At 47.7% G+C, this 20877-nt stretch overlaps 1 protein-coding gene across 1 annotated transcript; it reads right to left on the reverse strand.

The window, feature by feature from the left end:
* Positions 1-3463: 3463 nt before the first annotated feature.
* On the reverse strand, positions 3464-19947 carry polr2a (RNA polymerase II subunit A). The gene is made up of 29 exons (XM_062449919.1): positions 19625-19947; positions 18759-18891; positions 18469-18605; positions 18118-18291; positions 17679-17960; positions 17377-17538; positions 17055-17275; positions 16812-16944; positions 16596-16720; positions 16062-16272; positions 15632-15841; positions 15376-15544; positions 15163-15257; positions 14813-15016; positions 14375-14597; positions 13911-14094; positions 13516-13687; positions 13234-13339; positions 12360-12565; positions 11883-12146; positions 11322-11529; positions 11092-11192; positions 10874-10978; positions 10465-10647; positions 9970-10173; positions 9416-9602; positions 8148-8261; positions 7877-8026; positions 3464-7564 (listed from the first exon to the last, which is right to left on the reverse strand). Exons 1-29 carry the CDS (start codon positions 19709-19711, stop codon positions 6408-6410), a joined length of 5907 nt encoding a protein of 1968 aa, XP_062305903.1. The 5' UTR covers positions 19712-19947; the 3' UTR covers positions 3464-6407.
* Positions 19948-20877: the final 930 nt, after the last annotated feature.

Consider the following 20877-nt stretch of genomic DNA (forward strand, 5'->3'; position numbering starts at 1 on the left):
CGACATTTACGTTGTAATCTGCCTCGGCCAGCTCTTCACGGAAAGTAGCATAAGAGCCTTTATTATAGCCTCTATTTTAATAGTGTAGCTATTTGGTTAAGTGAATTAACCAACCAACTAATACGTTGGTGCACATGTCTAGTTCAGGGAAACAGACAGTAGTGCTTAGTCCTGAAGGACTTTTGTTTAGAAGCAACTAAACAACGCAGTTCTGTACACGTAACCTACCGCCACCACGAGTGTGTGTGTGGGACCAGCTAGCTCAAAGGAAGCGGCTAGGTTTGACCGGAGGTACGCGCGTGCTCAGAAACACCGCTGCCCCGACATTTACGTTGTAATCTGCCTCGGCCAGCTCTTCACGGAAAGTAGCATAAGAGCCTTTATTATAGCCTCTATTTTAATAGTGTAGCTATTTGGTTAAGTGAATTAACCAACCAACTAATACGTTGGTGCACATGTCTAGTTCAGGGAAACAGACAGTAGTGCTTAGTCCTGAAGGACTTTTGTTTAGAAGCAACTAAACAATGCAGTTTCTACACGTAACCTATTATGCCGCCACGATAGCTTGTCGAAAAAAGCATTGACTATTCCCACAGCTAACTGTGTTTTAAAATAACAGTGGTTGCCAAACTAAAGTTACATTATTAGATGCAGTTCATCAATGTGGTTTAGTTACGTTGACTTCAAGAAGCTACTTAGTAACTATAATTGTGTAAAGTATGTACTATAATTACCTTGTACCTTTATTTGTTATTTGTATACGTCTTTGGCAGTCAATTGTAACCATAACCTAAATGAGTTTATTGAAACTAGTTTGATTTAAAAAGATTGGAAAGCCGACAACTTTTCCCTCATCTAGACCCCTAGTCACAAAGCTTCAATTGCTACGGCCATTGTAAGCCACTTCAAGTGCCTCTTTTTGTTTCAATAATTTCCTCTCAACCTTTTTCCTATGTCATGTCATAGCTTAATCACTCATAGCCATGCCAATGTCTGGGGAGGGGGGGTGACATGCTGTTACGCTGCTGTGGTCTTTCTTCTCTTGTCTTCATGTCAACAGTTTCATCGACGACGGTCTATGAAAGTTGACATCCGGGGGGATGTAGTGAGGTCCACAAGACCACACGGAGCCAACATCTTGCCACACCTGAAGAGTGATTCAATCACATCAGAATCAGCCCTTGTGACACCCTCAGTATGCTGATTACCCACCAAACGCCGATGCAAAGGAACCATAGAATGGGGGGGGGGGGCCTCCCCAATCTACCTAATCAGCCCTCCTGCTAGCTTGCAAGCTTCAAAGGGCCTGATTTAGACAACACGTCTCCAGCGACCATTTGCTATCCGTTTCGGCGGCGATTTGAACAAAGAACATACCTTGATCAGAACTTTTGAGGAAAGTCTTGAGACTTCACCTTTACCACAAGAGTACAAGGTGGAGAATTATGAGAGGGATATTTGTGTTATGTTTGTTACTTTGTTTTAATGTTGTGTTCACTGAAATCTTGATTCTAGTAACAACTCCTTCTTCCTGAAAGATAACCACGTCATTCTTGGTATCTACACAAAGCTATCATAATAAAACAATCATTCAACTATATTTTGTAACTGTACCAAGATGTCCAGAACAATATTTGAACCATCGAATGAACCAGCCAAAGATCAGATCACACCTTTGGTAGGTGTGAAGGAAGGAGGGGGGAGTTGAGAACCCAGCTTCCCCCAATCCACATCTGACCCCAGACGGGTCCTCCCTCGAACTGTATAAAGCCCTAAGATGACCATCAATCTCTGACTCCAGCGAAACCGACCATGGCATGAACGCCATCAGGATTGGCGTTCCAAAGGACGTCGCCAAGCTTCTCCTGAGATTCAACTTCATAGTGAACGCGTCACTATCGGGACGTTTCAACAGAAGGACCAAAAACGCAATTCCAAATGCGACTTCACTGAGATCCCGCAGACTCAGTCACATGACCCAGCGCAGCCGCGCTGTGACTTCAGATTCTTCAAATGGACCTTTGGCGCAAACCGCCCTCAACATCATTGATCAACCCCTGATCAAACGTAACTATGGCTAACGCTCTTTCCTCCTCGACATGGCATTGGCGTGAGCTCTGTTTATGATTTGTAAGGATGTAATCACTGACTGTACAATTTCTGCCTTTCTTTAAGTTAGACCATTTCATTCTGTTCATTGAAACCAATCTCTCATATCAAACCAATAATCCAACTTTTCATAAGATCTGTTTACCTTACTTGAATAAATTCATTGTAAAGATATTTTGACGTGCGTGTTCACTGATGTTACGATTGGCTCTACTCTTAGAACGAATTCATTCCTTAAGATTAGACTGATTATTACGAAGGCTATTATTTAAATATTATTCAATAAGGTTTCCTCTATCCCTTTAACAATAAGAGGTGGTGCCCCAAGAACTACATACTTTATTATAAATTAAGTATTGCTAATCTTAAACGAGCAAACCCCGCTACAACAGTGAGCCCCACCCATGACCAAACAGCATGCCATCGCTTCATGATTGAAACTGTATACTCAAGCCCAGACAGGAATTTATGATTCACATACGGCGTCTCTGAGTGTTTGGACTTTTATAACCTTCGGGGGTTCCCTTTCGAAGAGACCGACTCCCAAATCAAAGACAAAAAGTGTACTCGAAAGTCATGGATTGATCCGGAAAGTGTTGTGTTTAACAGTGTGTGTAGCAAATATTGATCCCCCCATTTAGAACAGAGGCATAGTTATGCCTATAAAGTAGTCCTTAATCCAAAACTCTGTTTCCATAACAATATTGTGATTTGACCATATTGAAAAGGGGAAATAAAGAGAGGAACTGAGAGGATGAATCAGCGTTTTTGATTCAGTAGACAATGACAGGTTACTGGAAAGGGGGCCGTCCGCTATATTGCAAATAGCCCAGTACCGTTTTGATACCTACCGTCCAGACCACAAACTTAGCATTGATCACAAAGGACAACGTATATATTATTCTAGTGATCCTTCTACACAGAAGTGTCTATTCTGTCTTTTCATCTTTGGTATTGTAGCCTGTCTTGTCTGAACAAAGGTGGTAGGAAATGATGTTAAGGGTCTAGGAAGTGGACTCTGGTCTTGACTGTGCCTGATATGACAAGATGGGTCAGTGTTGCTCCTTCAACTGACAGTTGTTTACTTAACATGGGCCTGTCTCTAAGGCCATATTGTAGCAGTCATCTGGATGAACCATCAACCACCAATGCTAAGGCTGTTGCTAGACAAAGATAATCACTACAGCAACAATATTGAAATCATGATAATAATCATGATTCCAATTATGAACTCAAATTTCTGATCTAATCACTTGTGTAAGTCTATAGTTAAATTAAAGGACGAGGAAGTTAATTTCCCTTCTGCTTACATAGTGAATAAAGTTAACATTTTATAAAAAAAACAAGACAAGTGTGTAGTAAAATTTTTTATTCTTTTTTTTTCAAAGTCAAAAAAACAAAAAAGATACAGAGAATGAAATATTGAATTGATTTTTTATACAGTGGCAATTTCTTTTTTTAATTTAAACCTTCTATCCCCAGACATTCTGTCCCGGTTGCTCTCCAACCCATGAAAACCCTGTCTCATCACTGACACATGCGCTCACCTGTCAAAACATTCACACACACTTTCATCCACATGCACACAACTGGGAGTCCCGGTTTCTGGAATTAACTGGACAACAACTATAGGATATGAATGTGCTAGATGAAAATTGTAGTGACTACCCATTTACATCCAACACTGGCTAAGCCCGTGTTTTCCCCCAATGCAGCAGGCAGTCCAATCAATTCAAGAGCCACGGGAAACATTTGGTCGATGGGAATTAAAACAGGAAACAGAAATAAAGTCGAAATTTTTCCGACCATGAACCAGACAGTGCAGTTCAAGAAATTCCACAGGGACAGAACTTCAACTGTCTGAGGACTCCCAGGACCTATTCGGTACTCCCTCCCCAAGCCCACCCCGAGATTCCCCAAATCACAGGTACATACACTGGTAGAAAAAGGACAAACACTGATTTCAGAAACGATCAGGGACACTTGTGGATGAAGAGGGGAGAGAGGGAGGAGACCCCGCAATTCCAATAAAAAGTTGGGAAAAGATGTCACATTTCCTGTCCTATTGCTTGGGTGGAACCAAGAAAAGGGAAAGTATCTGTGCTCCATTGTCAATCAAGCCGAAGAATCAAACACTAGCTTCCCTTTACCAAACCTGCATGTAAAAGCTCCCAGAAATGAAACTAAGTCTATGCTTGATACATTTTCAAAATAGATGTAAAAGGATTCACAAAATTGCACTAATGTAGTGGGTAGGACGTTTATATGAATAAAGTCAAAAGTTACGTTTTGATGGTGTCTGCCTAAAAATCCTTCAATTGAATCAGTTTCCTCTTTGAACAAAAGTTTCCATCACCTACCCCAGATGAGGCCTGTATCGCCCCCCAGTGTTCAAGAGCGTAACTTCTACCTGAACTTTGCCTTTCTGCCTACACAGGGGAACCACTTCAGCAGTAACATATTTACAGAATGACGCCTCGCAAACAACTGCATGCAACATTTAGAACAATGGCTGGAGAACTTGGGCAGACATTTGGTTTGGTTGACCTGACATGGTCGAGTGGAAAGGCTATAAGGAAATAATAAGGGTATGAACTCCAAGGCAAGAGTGGGAAACGTTCTCCTTTCCCTCTCTAAACGCTTCTATCCACAGTACCTGAACATAAGCCTTAGCAAAGAGATTTCACAAAGTCGTCACCGGAAGCAAAAAAAAAAAAAAAAAAGAGCAAAAGAAAAAGCAAAAACAACAAAATAACAGGTTTTCCTCTATTCTTATCCACACAGAATAATACATTTTTCTTTTAAATAAATTGAATAGCAAGTCCAAATAGCGAGATAATCAGAATCGGAACAAATATTATTGAACAATGGGAGGGATTCAAAGTCGATGTACCAACCTAAAACTTGATTAAAACGTATTAACAGGTACTGCTCATGCAAACTATGACAGAAGCAGCAAAGCTAAACTAGTATCCCTCGTACACCTACGCCCCCATCTCCTTGAATCCAAATAATAGAATCAACATCCTGATATTAAATGAGTATTTCGTTTTTTTTTTTGAGAAATCAACCATCCTAGTGTTTAGGGGGAAAGGATTCTAATCCTGCCCCCTCCAAAAAACAGAAGAAAAAACAGAAAAATAATTTTTGCAGTCTTGTATAAGTTCTCCAAATGTTGAAGGAGGTTAGGGATGCTGGTGGGTGTTTTTTGACATCTTTCAGGCTTGTCTTTGGGGTTTAGGTAGGAAGGGGTTAAAGGGTATTTTGTAAGCAGAGGACATTTGTGAATAAAGAGAAAAATGTGGGCTTAGCCACAGAAGAATGTCATGCGCCCTTCCCCCCCCTGCAGACTGTCCTCTCTCGCTCCTGTTTCCACATCAAATGACGACATCCGAGTGGCTTTTCGAATCCACAGCTGTGCTCAGTTCAATCAGGCCACCCTTCCTATAAGCATCCAAAGCAGTTTGGAATTGCACAAGAGTAACTTCAATTGTAAGACAAGCTATCCTTCTGATTAATGTTTCTCATCTCTGGCCCAACCATCTGATATCAAAAGCTCAATGTTCCTCCACCAACCATAACTGTCAGCAACTATACATTTAAGAAAAACAATTGAAAAAAAAAAAAAAAAAAAACTACTAAAGATACATTTTTAGTAAAATATGCAATAATTTCTCAACTAACTCCTGACTGTTTTTTTTTGGAAGCTTAAATGCTTTAATTAAGGAGATAAATACAATCCACTGGTAGCTTTTCAAAAGGCTTTTGGCAATGCTTGAGCTCTCCAATACAACTCTATACATCCAACACTGAAGTTGAGTTAGTGAGAGAGCTAAATGCAGTGAAATATATACCGGTAGGAGGCCATCTTGTCAGTGTTCCATTCCAACCCCCCCCACCATCTCCTTTCTACTCCACTCTTACATTTTTCAAACACCCTGCGTGAAAATTTAAAACTGGAAAACAAAAAAAGGTCTATTTCAGAAAAGGCAGCCTTTTTTCACCTGGCTAAACAGTTCAAGTCTATCAAATACAATAGTAGTAAAGATCTCTGGAGCCCCCTTCCCCCTAAGATGAGTAAGAGGCTAGGGGTACAGCAGTCCAAAGGGGGGGGGGGGGTGGTGGGGGAGAGAGTGTTTCACAAATGGAACCCCTTAGTTTTGCATCGAAAGTCGAATTTCCAAGCACCACCTCCAGTAGAGAAGAGGGGCTTATCCTTCGGTAGTTCACCCCAGGTGTGGGATGCATGTTTAGGGCAGCGGGGATCCCCTCAGCTGCCTCCTCTCCTCCAGGCTCTCTCAGTTGTTCTCCTCGTCGCTGTCATCGGGGCTGATGGCCGGACTGGTGAGGCTGTAGGTGGGCGAGGTGGGGCTGTAGCCAGGGGACGTGGGGCTGTAGGTGGAGCCTTTGGGGCTGGTAGGTGAGTAGGTGGGGGAGGTGGGGGAGTACTTAGGAGAGGTTGGAGAGTAGGTGGGGGAGGTGGGAGAGTACTTGGGACTGGTAGGGGTGTAGGTGGGCGAGGTGGGCGAGTAGGTGGGTGAGGTAGGGCTGTATTTGGGGGTTGTTGGGGAGTAAGTGGGGGAGGTGGGAGAGTATTTGGGTGAGGTGGGGGAGTACTTGGGCGAGGTGGGGGAGTACTTGGGCGAGGTGGGGGTGTACTCTGGAGAGCTGGGGCTGTAGGAGGGGGAGGTGGGTGTGTACTTGGGGGAGGTGGGGGAGTAGGAGGGGGAGCTGGGGCTGTAGGAAGGCGAGCTGGGGGTGTAGGTGGGAGACTGGGGGGTGAAGCGAGGGCTGGAGGGAGAGTAGGATGGAGAGGTGGGGGAGTAAGATGGGGAGGTGGGCGAGTAGTTGGGGGAGGTGGGGGTGTAGTTGGGGGAGGTGGGGGAGTAGGAGGGCGAGGTGGGGGAGTAGGAGGGGGAGGTGGGGGAGTAGCTGGGGGATGTCGGGGTGTAGTTGGGGGAGGATGGGCTGTAGCTGGGGGAGGTGGGGGAGTACGAGGGGGAGGTGGGGGAGTAGGAGGGGGATGTCGGAGAGTAAGATGGGGAGGTGGGGGAGTAGGAGGGGGAGGTGGGGGAGTAAGAGGGAGAGGTGGGACTGTAGCTGGGCGATGTCGGGCTATAGCTGGGGGAGGTGGGGCTGTAGCTGGGAGAGGTGGGGGAGTACGAGGGGGAGGTGGGGGAGTACGAAGGGGAGGTGGGAGAGTAAGATGGGGATGTTGGGGAGTAGGAGGGGGAGGTGGGGGAGTAGGAGGGGGATGTGGGGGAGTAAGATGGAGAAGTGGGGGAATAGGAGGGCGAGGTGGGGCTGTAGTTTGGGCTGGTGGGGGAGTAGGAGGGGGAGGTGGGGGAGTAGGAGGGGGAGGTGGGGGAGTAGCCGGGGCTCTGAGGGGTGTAGCCCCCTGGGGAGCGGGGCTCGTAGGCGGGGGAGGTGGGGGAGTAGTTTGGAGACATTGCTCCTGAAAAGCAAAACATTTAAATGAATGATCAGAAGGACTCTTATGGGAGTTTCCTACTTCATAGAGAATTATACTTGAGGAATCAGTCAAACAACAGTCTGTATTAACTAGCCACATCATAAAACAGCCTCTTAGCTGTCAAGTGCGGTGATATGACACGGTACTCATCTATGACATTATGTAAAACTATGACTACAAACAAAATGACAACATTTTCATACAGAAATTGCAATCCAACATTGAAAATACAGTCAGACAAGGTGGGCCAGAGCTTTGTTGTGGTGATGCTGAGAGCCAGGTGCAGACACAGACCTGGGGAGGGGATGTAGGGGCTGGCCGGGCCTGGGGAGCCAGGAGACCCAGGAGTGGGGGACCAGGCTGGAGAGTAGCCAGGAGAGAATCCACTGGCATCGGACGCAGCGCTGGGAGAGAAGCCTGCCGCCCCGGGGGTCATCCCGCTACCTGGAGGTCAAAGAGCAAAGGTCACAGGAGTCAGTGAATGAGTCAGGCTAGGAGACAGCGGGAAATAATCCAAGGTACCCCCCCCCCCCCTCTGATATCTCCAGCCACGCTGTGTACTCACCCACGCTGGGGGACCAGGCGCCGTAGGCCGGGGTGGCACCCGTGTTCCAGGGGGTCATGGCAGGGGACATGCCACTCATGGGGCTGGGCGCAGAGCCAAAGAACATTCCAGTGGCTGGAGACAAGCAAACAGAGACACTTTAATACATGGTTGAGAACAAAACATATGTATATTTGAATACTAATAACAATAATAATAAGAAACATAATAATAATAAATATTTATGTTATATATAAATGATCATTATATACAGGTCCGGAAAAAAATTCAGAGACCACTGTACCTTTTTTTTCCCCTTTCCAAATATTTATATAAGGAAAGTTGAGGGAGGAACAGAAGGGTTCAACTTAGTGGCCTAAATTGAACCCTTCTATTGCTCTTTTTTTTTTTTTCTTCTCAACGTTTTTGGAAAGGAAAGAAACAGGTGTAGTGGTCTCCTCCAGAGCTGTGTGTGTGTGTCTATATAATTACTAGTGCTGTCAAACGATTACAATATTTAATCGCATTAATGTCATAGTTAACTCGCGATTAATCGCACATTTTTATGTCCCTTGATTTCTTTTTGTCCAATTATTTTGGGATAATTGGAGAAGTGGATCGGATTGCTTGATGCAAATGTTATTTTTTTTAAAATTGAAAACAACTTTGCAATCGCCTGGCTTTGACAAGGGGGCGGAGAATTCGCATCAGCTGTGTGCTGGGCCATCCAGTGGTATTTCAGACTAGACGTGCTGCGATGATAGCTCAGTTCACAACGACAAAAACACACACATCACTTTGGTCTTGTCAATGGAACCATTTGGCAACTTTTTAAAAGTAAAATTTGCATTCAGAATCTTATTGGCATCCATTTCGGCGTCTCGCAATCGCAATCCACTCAAAACATAACGTTGGCCTACTACTCTTTAGCCGGCTCGCAAGCCCAAACAAGTGTGTGCGGCGTGCCTGTTTTGTTTCCGGTCTAGCTAGATCCGGTGTGGTGTTGTAGTTTTTCTAACGTCAGTAGTTGTTGCAACAGCATGTGAAAAAAAACGACAACATTTGCTAGGCCAAGAACGTTAATCGTGCGCTAATAAATTTACGCCGTTAAAATGGGTTTGCGTTAACGCCGTTAATAACCCGTTAAACCGACAGCACTAATAATTACATATATAAATACATCAAATATATGGAGGAGGCTAGAGACAGGATTCAGAGATTCGCGGTTGATGTGGTGGTTGTAATAGCACCAGACAATGCTGGAGATGGAGGTGTGGGGGCCCACTCACGTCCAGCCACGCTGATCCCGGGGATGTTGGTGGGGATCTCCATGCCGTACTTGCACTTCTCAGCATCCAGCAGCAGGTCGAAGCAGCCCGTCCCCGCCGGGGCCAGCTGGCCCAGCATGATGTTCTCAGACACGCCCTTCATGGGGTCGCTCTCCCCGTGGGAAGACGCCTCCATCAGCACGTCCACCTGGGGGGAGGGGGGGACAGGTGGATGTTAGGAGGGGGTTGGTGGAGAGTGGAACAATGTTGTGGTGAAAATTGGGGGACATCGGATAAAATTTGTGATGAGCTTCTTTGAAATTGTAGGTTGGTTTAGTTGTAGTTCTATGGGCACATGTGACATAGCTTGTAAAAGGGCTGTACTAATACAGTTTGATTTGATGCTGTTGTAGGGGGTTGGTGGAGAATGTGGCTAAACCTTAGGCTGGGGCGCTCGACCTAAATGGCAGGTGGAAGGTGAAAACGGCTCAAATGTTACAATCACGTTACCCCCCCCCCCAACCCCTCATCATCATCCCAGCTGGGAGGAGACCCACAACGCATCAGGCTCTCACCGTCTCCTCGAAGGAGCACTTCATGAGCGGGCCCGTGTCCTGCCTGTTGATGCCGTGGCGGGTGATGGCCATCAGGTGACCCCTGCTGGTCATGGTGTCGCACAGCAGAGCCAGGTGGCGGTAGTTGACGTAGGAGCCGTCGAAGGAGATGACGTGGTACAGCTCCCTCTCCAGCGCCTTGCGCACCGCCTCAATGCCCAGCACCTGGGGAGAACGGCGGGAACGAGACAGATTCATATAAAACTTCATTGCGCTTTGTCCTCCCTTTTTGACGATGTCATATTGGTATATGAAATGCACCTCGTTTGTGTTTCAGCTTTGGAAGCATTTAAAAAAAATCGCCCCTTTCCTATATTCCCCTTCCAATTCTCACACTTCATTTCAATCCTCCTATATTTAAATCGGAACGCTCATCTATGAAATGCAAGTCATCGTGTGTACTGAAAGCCGATCACGTGTCCACATTTGAACTCGGAGAGACTGGCGAGCGCGCACCGTGAAGATCTCCACGATGTCGTTGGAGGTGGTCCTGACGGGGTCCACGTCCTTCTCGCTGAGGACCCTCATGAGGCCCACGCCGTCCGTCTCCAGAATCCACTCCTGCAGGGCCTTGAACTCCCCGTCCTCCGTGATGATGATCTTCTTCTTGTTGTCCGTCTGGGGCAAGTGCATGTACACCTGGAACAGAGGAGGGGGGGGGGGGAGACGAGGGGAGAGGGGGTGGGGGGGGGGAGTTAGACCACCGAGGCATGAGCAGACAGATGGGCATTAGGCACGTATGGCAAGTAAATATTGCTGATATTGCTGAATATTGTGACGGTTGGTGAAACTGAAGGTGAGGGGATTGTAGGGTATATGTTCTTTGTGGCTGTTTGACTGTTTGTGTAGGCCATCTCCCAATCACCTTGCTGATCTGCTCGATGCCCTGTAGCGTCATGTCTGTCAACATGTTGGACTCGATGCATCTTAGGAACACGTCGTCGTCCATCTTGTCCACCACTTCCTCGTCCTGCACAGAGAAAAGGCACAGAGAAAAGGCGGTCGGTCTCTCGGATGAATCCTCGTTCCAAAACACGCCGGTGCATTTCAAGGACGGGCTCCTGTGTGACCCCCCTCTCTCACCTCCTGGAACTTGTTTTCGTCGCTGTTCATGATCCGGATTCTCAGCACCAGCTTCTCAGCGTTGTCGTCGTTGAAGATGCAGTTCAAGTCATCTCCGAAACCTGGAGTAAACGAGCCCAGGAGCAGAGTGAGCAGGTGTGTGTGTTCCAGAGCGAGTGTGGTCGTGTTGTAAAGTGTATTCTGATTCTAGTGTGCACGAGCGGACTCCGCTGCTCCCAAGGGCCACCTACCGGCGTTGATCTTCTCGGCGATCTGCTCCATGGTGAGCTTGCGGTCCGTCATGTGCTTGCGGTCCAGCTCGATGCGGAGCAGCCAGGGGGAGATGCGGGTCACGTCGAAGTCGGGCATCTCGTAGTAGACGTTGACCCACTCCTGGTCCTCCGTCACCACCGTGCTCTGGGGGTTGGGGTCGTAGTAGATGGCCGTGTTGGCAGTCACCTGGGGGGGGGGGGGGGCATTGGTTAAAACAAAGGCGTTCAAGTACATTTCATATCAACCCAACTACCTAATCCTTGACCTAATCCAGTATCCATATGGTCATTATTCCTGCCTTCCAAACAGAAGCTTAGGCCCCGATTCCCCAGACATGGATTAAGCTTAGTCCCAAAGTACGAGAAATTCAAAGAAGATCTCCATTGAAAATGTTTTTAGCCGAGTACCATGTTTCCCCATGTCTGGGCAACCTTAGTGTGGGGTCTTCGTGTCTAGGTTTGACGTTTTCGGTTTGAAATTGGTCCCAGACGCCCATGTTCCCGATGAGCGTCCCGAAGCTTCTCGGGCCGGGCGCCTACCTTTCTCAGGGTGGTGTGCTCCAGCCGACAGAGGATGTCCTTGGCCCGCTCTGCGTCGCGGGCCGCCTGGCCCAGCAGGAAGACGGTGAGCGAGGGCGTCTTGGGCCTCTTGGAGATGTTGATCAGCTCCTTGAGACGGGGCACGCCCAGGGTGACGTTCTTGGCCGACACGCCGGCGTAATGGAAGGTGTTCAGGGTCATCTGGGTGGCGGGCTCCCCCAGGGACTGAGCGGCCAGGGCCCCCACCATCTCACCTGGGTGAGCCTGAGGAGGGACGAGTGGTGGTGTAATGGCTACAGTGACTGATCATGTCGTTATCATTATCGAACTCGTTATCTAGCTTATGTTCTCTGAAAGGAGGGGGGGAGACGTCATATTGAATTATTACATCCTATTTAATTGTTGATCGTATCGCATTCTTCGGTTGTGTGTGTGCGTGCACGCGTGTCCCCCCCCCCCCCCCCCCCCCTCGCTTACGATGGACTGGTTGAACTTGGACTCGATCTCCCCCAGCAGCCAGTCGAAGGCCTCGGTGGTCAGGCGGAACTCCTCGGTCATGCGGCGCGAGCTGAGCGTGGAGCGCAGGTGGATGTTGAAGAGCAGCGTGGCGTTCTGCTGGGCCTGCCGGCTCAGCGGGTCTTCCCCGTTCACGATCACCAGCTTCTTGCTCAGGTCCTGCACGCCTAGGGGAGCGAGGGGAGGGGGGGCGGAGGGAGACAGAGACGGAGAGGGGGGTTGAGTCGTGTAGTAGACCACTCTGATGTCTGTTTACGGTGCTTTTCATTTTCGGGACCTTTCTTGGACTTGGGAGTTTTGTTGAATTCCATTATGTTCAATTGTGACACACACGACTTAGCCTCCTTGCCATTTTACAATGAATTGTGGCCATTTATTTCAATTTGCCAACTATCCAAGAGTTATAGCAACCCAGGCTTTGTCAGTATAAGAATCTATGTCCCAGTGTGACTTACCTGAAAGCCCACCGAGGCACAATGCTGGAGATCCTGTAAGCGATCTCTCAATTACTCTAAGTAGTCTGTGCTCTTTATATAGCCAGCATTGATAGGCCTGCAGGCTTTATATAGCTGTAAGCAGTAGCTGGCACTTTACTGGCTATAATTCTGCGAGCTGTCGTTTGGACGAGTCATGTTGAAAAGCGGTACGCCAGTAGAGAATGGGTAGTAGCATGTAGAATAATGCCTCCGAGACAATGACCCACTTCCAATCCCCCCAAAAATTCAATATGGCTGCCTCTAAACTTTCTACTGCGAGTCTACTCTCTCAACTCACCGCTCCTCAGGATGCTGGCATTGACCTACGACCTAGCGTTTTTTTTGCGGTTCATGCTTACCCTCGACAACTCGCAAGGGGTTGAGGTCGGTTGCCGTACGAGGGTTGATCCTGAAGATTTTCTGGGCGTTCCAGATCATCCTGGCCAAGTTGCAAGGCAGCACCACCTGGAGGTGAGGAGGGAGATTGCAACCGTTAAAACTTCCCCAACAATGGCTTGCGAGTGGTAGTTTTCACTGTTGCGCGCGCGAGCGCAGGACTGCAAATCCTTGAGGGACCGTGTACAGGAGAGTTGGTTTGTGGTGTTGTACAGTATACATCCATGTGACCCTCCCTCCCTCACCTTGCTGTCCCCAGTGGGGAAGATGGCTCGGAGGATCTCCCTGTCCTCCTTCATCTTCTCAAACTCCTTCTCCAGGGTGCTCTGCACCAGAGCGTTGGTCATCACGTCCTTCACCACGTCCTCCTGCAGGGTGCGCCTCAGGGCACGCTCGTTCGAGCAGTCAAACTTAAACCTGGACGGATTAAGGGGGGGGGGGGGGGGGGGGTTAACTGTCAGTGAAGGGCTGAGCGCTACATGACGACCGATAACCGTGTCGGCCATGCTGGCTTGAGGAGTGACACTTGTTCCCATCCCCACCCACACTCTTGACGGTTATCAGTTCTTGGGATAGCTCATGGGGACAAATAGACTTCCAAAAGTCTCGACTCAACACGTTTAACCCGGGAGCGACTCACTTCTTCTCAAAAGCCTTGTTGGAGGGCTTCAGCGTGGCCATGTTCTGGAACTCCACCGACTCCCCAGCCAGGCCGTCCTCCCCGTAGCGCAGCTGCACCACCTGGTTGATGGAGTTCCTCACCGTGGCGTCGTACTTCACCATCACAGACTCCATAGACTTGATCAGACGACGCTGGATGTAACCTGGATGGAAAATGCACGGTTATCGGGTTGTTAACATAGCACCTTTTATCTATCTTAGCCGAAGTCAACAACAACTTTGCAATGGAGAAGAGTGTGTAGATAAACACAAAAGTGACCAACTCATAGAGGATGTACTTTTGGTATTAAGAGTTTTAACTCTTAACAACACTTAACTGTTCTTGTCAAACACCCCATGCAAGAATGTCATCTTCCCTCATCACTTCCAGAAACTTCTGACTGAAACGTGAACCTTCTCAACGCCTTCTCCACGGTGACTCACCAGTCTCGGCCGTCTTCACGGCCGTGTCGATAAGCCCCTCCCTGCCTCCCATGGCGTGGAAGAAGAACTCTGTGGGCGTGAGGCCGGCCAGGTAGGAGTTCTCCACGAAGCCCCTGCTCTCAGGGCCGTAGTCATCCTTGATGAAGTGGGGCAGCGTGCGGTGCTTGAAGCCGAAGGGGATTCGCTTCCCCTCAACGTTCTGCTGCCCCACCACGGCGATAACCTGGGGGGAAATAAAGAAAACATTTACCTCAAATTGTCAACAGGAGGACTCCACTGACTCAATACTTCACAAAATACTGTTTTGGGGGGAATTGTATTTAAAATAAATGAAACACTTAAAGCCGTCCATTCCCATGTTCTCACAGACTGAACTGAACCCCTGGGACCAGAGTTTTGTGACTAGTCTGCAGGACCCGGGTCTCCTGGGGAACGCACCTGGGAGATGTTAATCTTGGAGCCTTTGGAGCCGGCCACCACCATGGACTTGAAGTTGTTGTACTCCGACAGGGACTTCTGGGCGGAGGAACCCGTTTTGTCACGAGCGTCGTTCAGGATACGGTTGACCTGGTTCTCGAAGGTCTGCCTCAGTGTGTTACCGGGGGTGGGCTCCAGCTCGTTGTTGTGGGCCTTCTCGATCACCTGGAGGAGAACGCCAAAAAAATGTGCTCATGGGAAATGTTATGAGCATGTCTTTGCCATAGAAGTGTTTAGCTTGTGAGTAGACTTGTTTTTGACTTGCACTTTGGTGGTTTTAAGACCTTTTTTTTTTTTTTTTATGCTCGCACCTCTATCACATCCTGTTTGGCTTTCTTGATGGTGTTCTGAATGTCAAGGTATGTCTTGGCATCAGCAATGGAGTCACCAATACCAATGGAGTGACCTGCACAGAAAGAGAAAGGTCGATATTAAAACAAAGTTGTACCCTTATGAGACCCATCCCCCTCCCCCCCTTCAGCTTAACCTCGTCCTCGCAGGTCGACCCTGGGAACGCTGCTCACCCTCAATGAGCAGCCAGTTGTTGACCACCGTCTGGATGTTGGAGTAGAAGAGCCGGGTGACGTCGTGGCCCATCTCCAGGTAGGAGATGTGGACCAGGGAGCCGGCGGAGGTCCCCAGAGACTTCTTACACAGGATCCCCATGATCAGCTCTCCGTTCTCCACAATCACCTGAGGAGACACACACACGATCTGAATTTCAGGAATCTTATAGATGGTATTGGGATTCAGGTACGGCTTGTGGGTTTTGTCGCCGACCTTGGTGTCGCCAGGGGAGATGTGCTTGTAGGGCCCGCTGTCCTCCTCGTCCGGGTGGGTGCTGTGAGTGCGGATGACGTTGATGTGGCCGGGGATGATGAGGCTGAAGATCTGCTTGCCGGTCCAAAAGGGCCGGGGCTTCAGGATGGCGGGCTGGGGCACCTTGCCGTCCCACGTGGACAGGAACATCAGCAGGTTCATGACCTCACCCTGAGGAGGGCCCAGAAGAGGGAGTTAGGGAACGCAAAAAGGTTCGAAACTTTTCAAAAAGTGCGTATTCTCGCACGGTTACAAAGTACCCACCTCGAATATCTGATTTCGAAAGAGATTTGAGCAATAACGTTTGCTCGCGTACAGCTTGCGATGATTTTGTTTGAGTCACGGCACATATCACTAATCGTTCCGTGGTGTGTGAGTGCGAGTCCCTCACCCTCTCTAAGAAGACGTCTCTCTTGGTGAACTTGCGAACGGCCGTGAGGGTGTCCTGCACGATGCCCATGACGGGCCTGTTGGACTGGGGCGTGACAATCATACGAGGCACCATGGCCAGCTCCTGGATCTCCGCCCGGGTCTCCAGGGACTGGGGGAGGTGGAGGTTCATCTCGTCCCCGTCAAAGTCAGCGTTGTATGGGGTGGTCACACTATGGGGGGAGGGGAGAATGTCAATGTTGTTGAGTCTCAAGTTGTTTGTTTATTTTTAGGTGTTTGCAAGCTTTATCGTTCTGACATTCCTTGTTCTTTTCTATGCAAAGTATATCATCTTATTCTAAATCCAAATGTTCCAGAAAGACTAATTATACACATACAAGCAGTTTTATAAATACTAAACACTAATATTTTTTTTTGTATATGTATATATATATATATATATATATATATATATATATATATAAGTATGTGGTATGTCATGCATGTCACATTAAGACTTTGAAGGGACAAGTCACAACATGTCTGAACCTAGTACCTGAGGTTGAGTCGGAAAGTGGACCAGGGCAGGATTCGAACCCTGTGCCCCATCATGGACATTTTATGTAGCGTGGGCTGTCTGTTGAAGATGATGATGTCTCCATCGCACATGTGTCTTTCCACCTGAGGAGCAGACAACACATTGGATCAATTGAAGTCAAGCTCTCACATAACGGCTCAAAGCACTCATTTTAGTAACATTCCCTCAGTTGACCTTGTAGCCAATCTGGAGGTGAAGGTCACTTGGTTTGGGGTGGAACCGGAGGTCGATTCGATCCCCGTTGTCACGGATGATATATTTGGCTCCTGGATACTGGCTGTTGCCTCTTCGCACAAGCTCTTGTAACCTGAAAACAGGCAACCAAAAACAACATTGACACTGGCGTCTGATAAGACAGTCAAATGGCCAATAAAGCCAACAGCGACATCCGGCACAAGGTCAAACGCTCGGCTTCACCTGTCGATGTTGAAGGGCGTCACGATTTCCGGAAAGGTCATGTTGGCGGCGATTGACCGCGGCACACCGACTTGGTCGATCTGCAGGTTCGGGTCGGGGGTGATGACCGTCCGGGCGGAGAAGTCCACACGCTTCCCCATCAGGTTCCCCCGGACACGGCCCTCCTTCCCCTTCAGCCGCTGCTTGAGGGACTTGAGCGGCCGGCCAGACTTTTGCATTGCCTGAGGAGAGACCGAGAGGTATTCGTTTATCTAACGCAGGGACGGAAACAAAAGCGGGATTCCCCGGGGGTTGCGGCGCGCGTGACGGGGAGCCTGCGTACCCTAGGCAGGCCCGGTAGCTCGTTGTCAATCATGGTGGCAACGTGGAACTGGAGCAGCTTGACGTCCTCGGCGATGACGTGGGCCGCCGCGCCGCTCTGCTCGTTCCGGCGCAGCTGGTTGTTTATCTTGACGATGTCCGCGAGTTTGTGCGTCAAGTCGTCCTGGGAGAACGAAAAAGAGGACAGCTCGTCACCCCGTCTAGCTAGCGCGCATCGGATATGACCTTTCAAATGTCATTAAAACAAACGACCCCTAATACACGTCTTTCTCGGTTTTTCCTTTTCGCCAAACAACGCCTCACCTGGTTGCGAGCCGACCCCTGCATGACCACGGCGGGGCGGACGGCCAGAGGAGGCACGGGGAGGACGGTGACGATCATCCACTCGGGCCGGGCGAACTTGGGGTCCATGCCCAGGATGACGTCCTCCTCGTCGGAGATGCGCTTGAAGATCTCGTGGACGCGCTCGGGGTTCAGCAGGATCTTCTTCTCCTGGGAGTCCTCGTTGACGTGCTTCCACTCGGCGTACAGCTCCAGGCCGGAGCGGCGGATGCGGGGCTGGTAGCGCCCGCAGCCACCGTGGCCCTGCAAGGCAGAAGAAGAAAGAAGAAAAACAAGGAAGTTAGAGCCGGATACAAAAAAATTGACGATAAAGCTACAAGCTCCATTCAGAATTCGTCCACTGGGGTAAGGAACTACTTAAGGAAGCACGCGTTCCACCAAGTCTCTCCCTTCACTCTACCTTTTCCTTAGAGATGTCCTCCTCGGTCTCCTGCTGCTCTACTCCGAACTTGTTGTCCATTTCCTCCCCGCCTTCACAGATGTTTTTTCCTTTACACAGGTCGTACACATGGGTCAGCCTCTTCCGAGGCTGCCCCTTCGACTTGGATAGGATGTCTTTGATCTTGGGGTTATTCTGGAAAATTAAGTAGGCAACAGAAACTGTTGGTTACCACAGGCCAGTGTCCGCTTGAATATTGTCGTACACAGCAATCTTTAGACAAATATTTTCTCACAACGGGACAGTGGTTGTGGATGATTTAGTATGAGTTGGTTGTGAAGGCTGTGTAGAGATGGTTTGCTGTGTACTGACCGAATCGACGAGGAGTTTGGAGCAGAAGAAGCAGACACACCGTAGAACCTTCATGATCTTTGTCATGAAGCCCACATGGAACACAGGCTTGGCCAGTTCTATGTGGCCAAAGTGACCTGGACATTCTGTCATGTTACCTGTGTGGCAAAAGGCAAAATGAGTTGTCAAACATATAAGGTCAATATCAGTTTGACTATGAATAAGTAATAAATAAAACGCTTTACAAATATCAGTAAAGTCAAGATAGGCCTACATTATAAACCAAAATACAGCTTTTTTTTTGTTTTTACCTGCACATGTCTGACACCTTCCAGATCGTTCTATGACCCCTTGTCTTGGGTCCATAAGGCCACCAAGTTTGGGACGCCCTCCTTCTGTGGTTTCAGGGTACTTAATCCCCCCTTCCGTAACAGACATCCGTTTCTAGGACAAAACATTGGAATTAAATCATTTGCATCCACCATTAGCAATTACATCATTAAACGTACAGGGCATCATTGCACTGACACCAACACATTTTCTAATACAAAAATATATATAAAAAGGAATTAAAGACAAATGTATGAGGAGCTATAATAAAGAAGACAATACTTTACTGTGAACCATAAAGCAAAGTGACTTAACTGGGTAGGTTTGATTGCGCAAATACTGCACATTGCAGCCAATGGTAAACTAAGTTGCAACGGGTAACACCACATATTGTAAAGAACACATGCATAGCCTAGACTTTATTTGTGTTACCTTTTTATTATGAATTATTACAAAACATTAGGAGTGAAAAGCTAATGGTAGTGAATGCAACTTTAGGGAAACCCAATGACAATGTTAACTAAATGTTGCCAAATGTGTTTGTTTTTTTCAGCATACATGTAGTGCTTCCAAAATAATAGGGAGTTTCATTCATGTTATGGCTTGGCTCAGTTGGAAAACGATGTGCTGAAAGTTTGTCAAACTTCCTGCAACATGCTCTACCTTGCTAGCGAGTTAGCTAGCTAGCTAGCTCTAGCTTGATTTAGCTAGCTAGGCTAGCTGCAAAGTACTTGCTTTGTAAACATAACCATTTCTTTGTCATCAAAGATCAATTCTAGGTGTAGTCATAATGATAAGATAAATGATCAGAAAGTAAATGACCCCCCATTCCCAAAGCAAAACCTACAAGCTCATCTGGGCTGATGATGCCGAATTGCACTCTCTTGATGAGGCGCAATGGGCATGCGCTGTCGCCGGAGGGCGGTCCGTGCATCCTGTCTACTCAAAGAGACGCGTCCTCCCTCGGCACGCCGCTTTTGTGAGAAGGAACAGCTTTAAAATGCCACCAGGACTCAGACCAGGCCGCCAACGGTGACCGGAATGTTTCCGATGGCGATATCCCAAGGACCCACGTTGTTAACTGTCCTAGGATCCTATTTATTTACGTTTTGGTCCTAACCGCTATCTGAACTAGCTGTCCCCCTCCCTTTTCCTGTTCTACACTCCAGTGCGCTCTAAGCGCATCTGAGCTCGAAAGGCTCCAACTCGTGCTTTTATAGACTGTATGCTTTGCTACAGGTTGACACACTCAAGGAAGCAGGGGCTGAACAGTCGGTAGGCGGGTTATGGATCCGCGTACTTAATCGCTAATTGGCTAGACGAGAGGACAACATGAATAATGCAATTCATAATACGCATGGCCAATAAAACCTTACGTTTCTTTCCATAAACCAATCAGAATAAGAGGAGGGCATTCAAGCGCTATAACTTCTTCTCATTGGTAAAATAAGGTTAAAGGAGGAGCTGCAATCTCATTTTAGTTTTAGTGTATTGCATATTCAATAAGCTTGAATTTGGTTTGTCCAAATTCGTATTAATATGTATTAGTCATGACAAACGGACCAATCCCTACAAAGATACTATAGCGCCTGAATAACTTTCGTTAAACCCGCCTCAATTCCGATATTTTCCGAACGTTTCCGATTCGTAATTTTTACCCTCAAAGCAAAAATAAAAAAAATCTGTGTTGTCTCGTTCGTCTCGCTCTGGATCAGCTACGACTCTTGGAAAAGAAGCTCGCGCATGAGGCCTACCTAAACCCTTGATGAAACCATAGATATATGATAAGTGTGATCTTGTAATTTTTTATTTAAAACCAGATCATATGATTCGTAATTCGACGCTTTTTTAGAATATGTCGAAATATTTATTTTATTTTCGTAACATTTGCATTTTCTACGGGACTTTACCTCAGTCCTCGGATTCGCCTGTGACCGAGACCCAAGTGATGTGACTAATTTCCGCGCGTGAACTTGGCAAGACCGGGAAAAGCCTTCGGGTGTAAATTACTCTTAATTGCGACTACTTTGACCAAATTATTAGTCAAATGCATGCACATTTATTTAGCGGTGACGCATGCTATAGAATATATATTTTTTA

Source organism: Osmerus eperlanus, chromosome 23 (assembly GCF_963692335.1).
Source record: "Osmerus eperlanus chromosome 23, fOsmEpe2.1, whole genome shotgun sequence".
Taxonomy (NCBI): Eukaryota; Metazoa; Chordata; class Actinopteri; order Osmeriformes; family Osmeridae; genus Osmerus; species Osmerus eperlanus.

Coding starts and splice junctions, on each gene's coding strand:
- polr2a (XM_062449919.1), bottom strand. CDS start 19,711: ATGCACGGACCGCCCTCCGGCGACAGCGCATGCCCATTGCGCCTCATC. Junction 12,147..12,359: donor CCAAGTTCAACCAGTCCATC/GTAAGCGAGGGG, acceptor GTCCCTCCTCAG/GCTCACCCAGGTGAGATGGT. Junction 11,193..11,321: donor CGCCGAGAAGATCAACGCCG/GTAGGTGGCCCT, acceptor CGTTTACTCCAG/GTTTCGGAGATGACTTGAAC.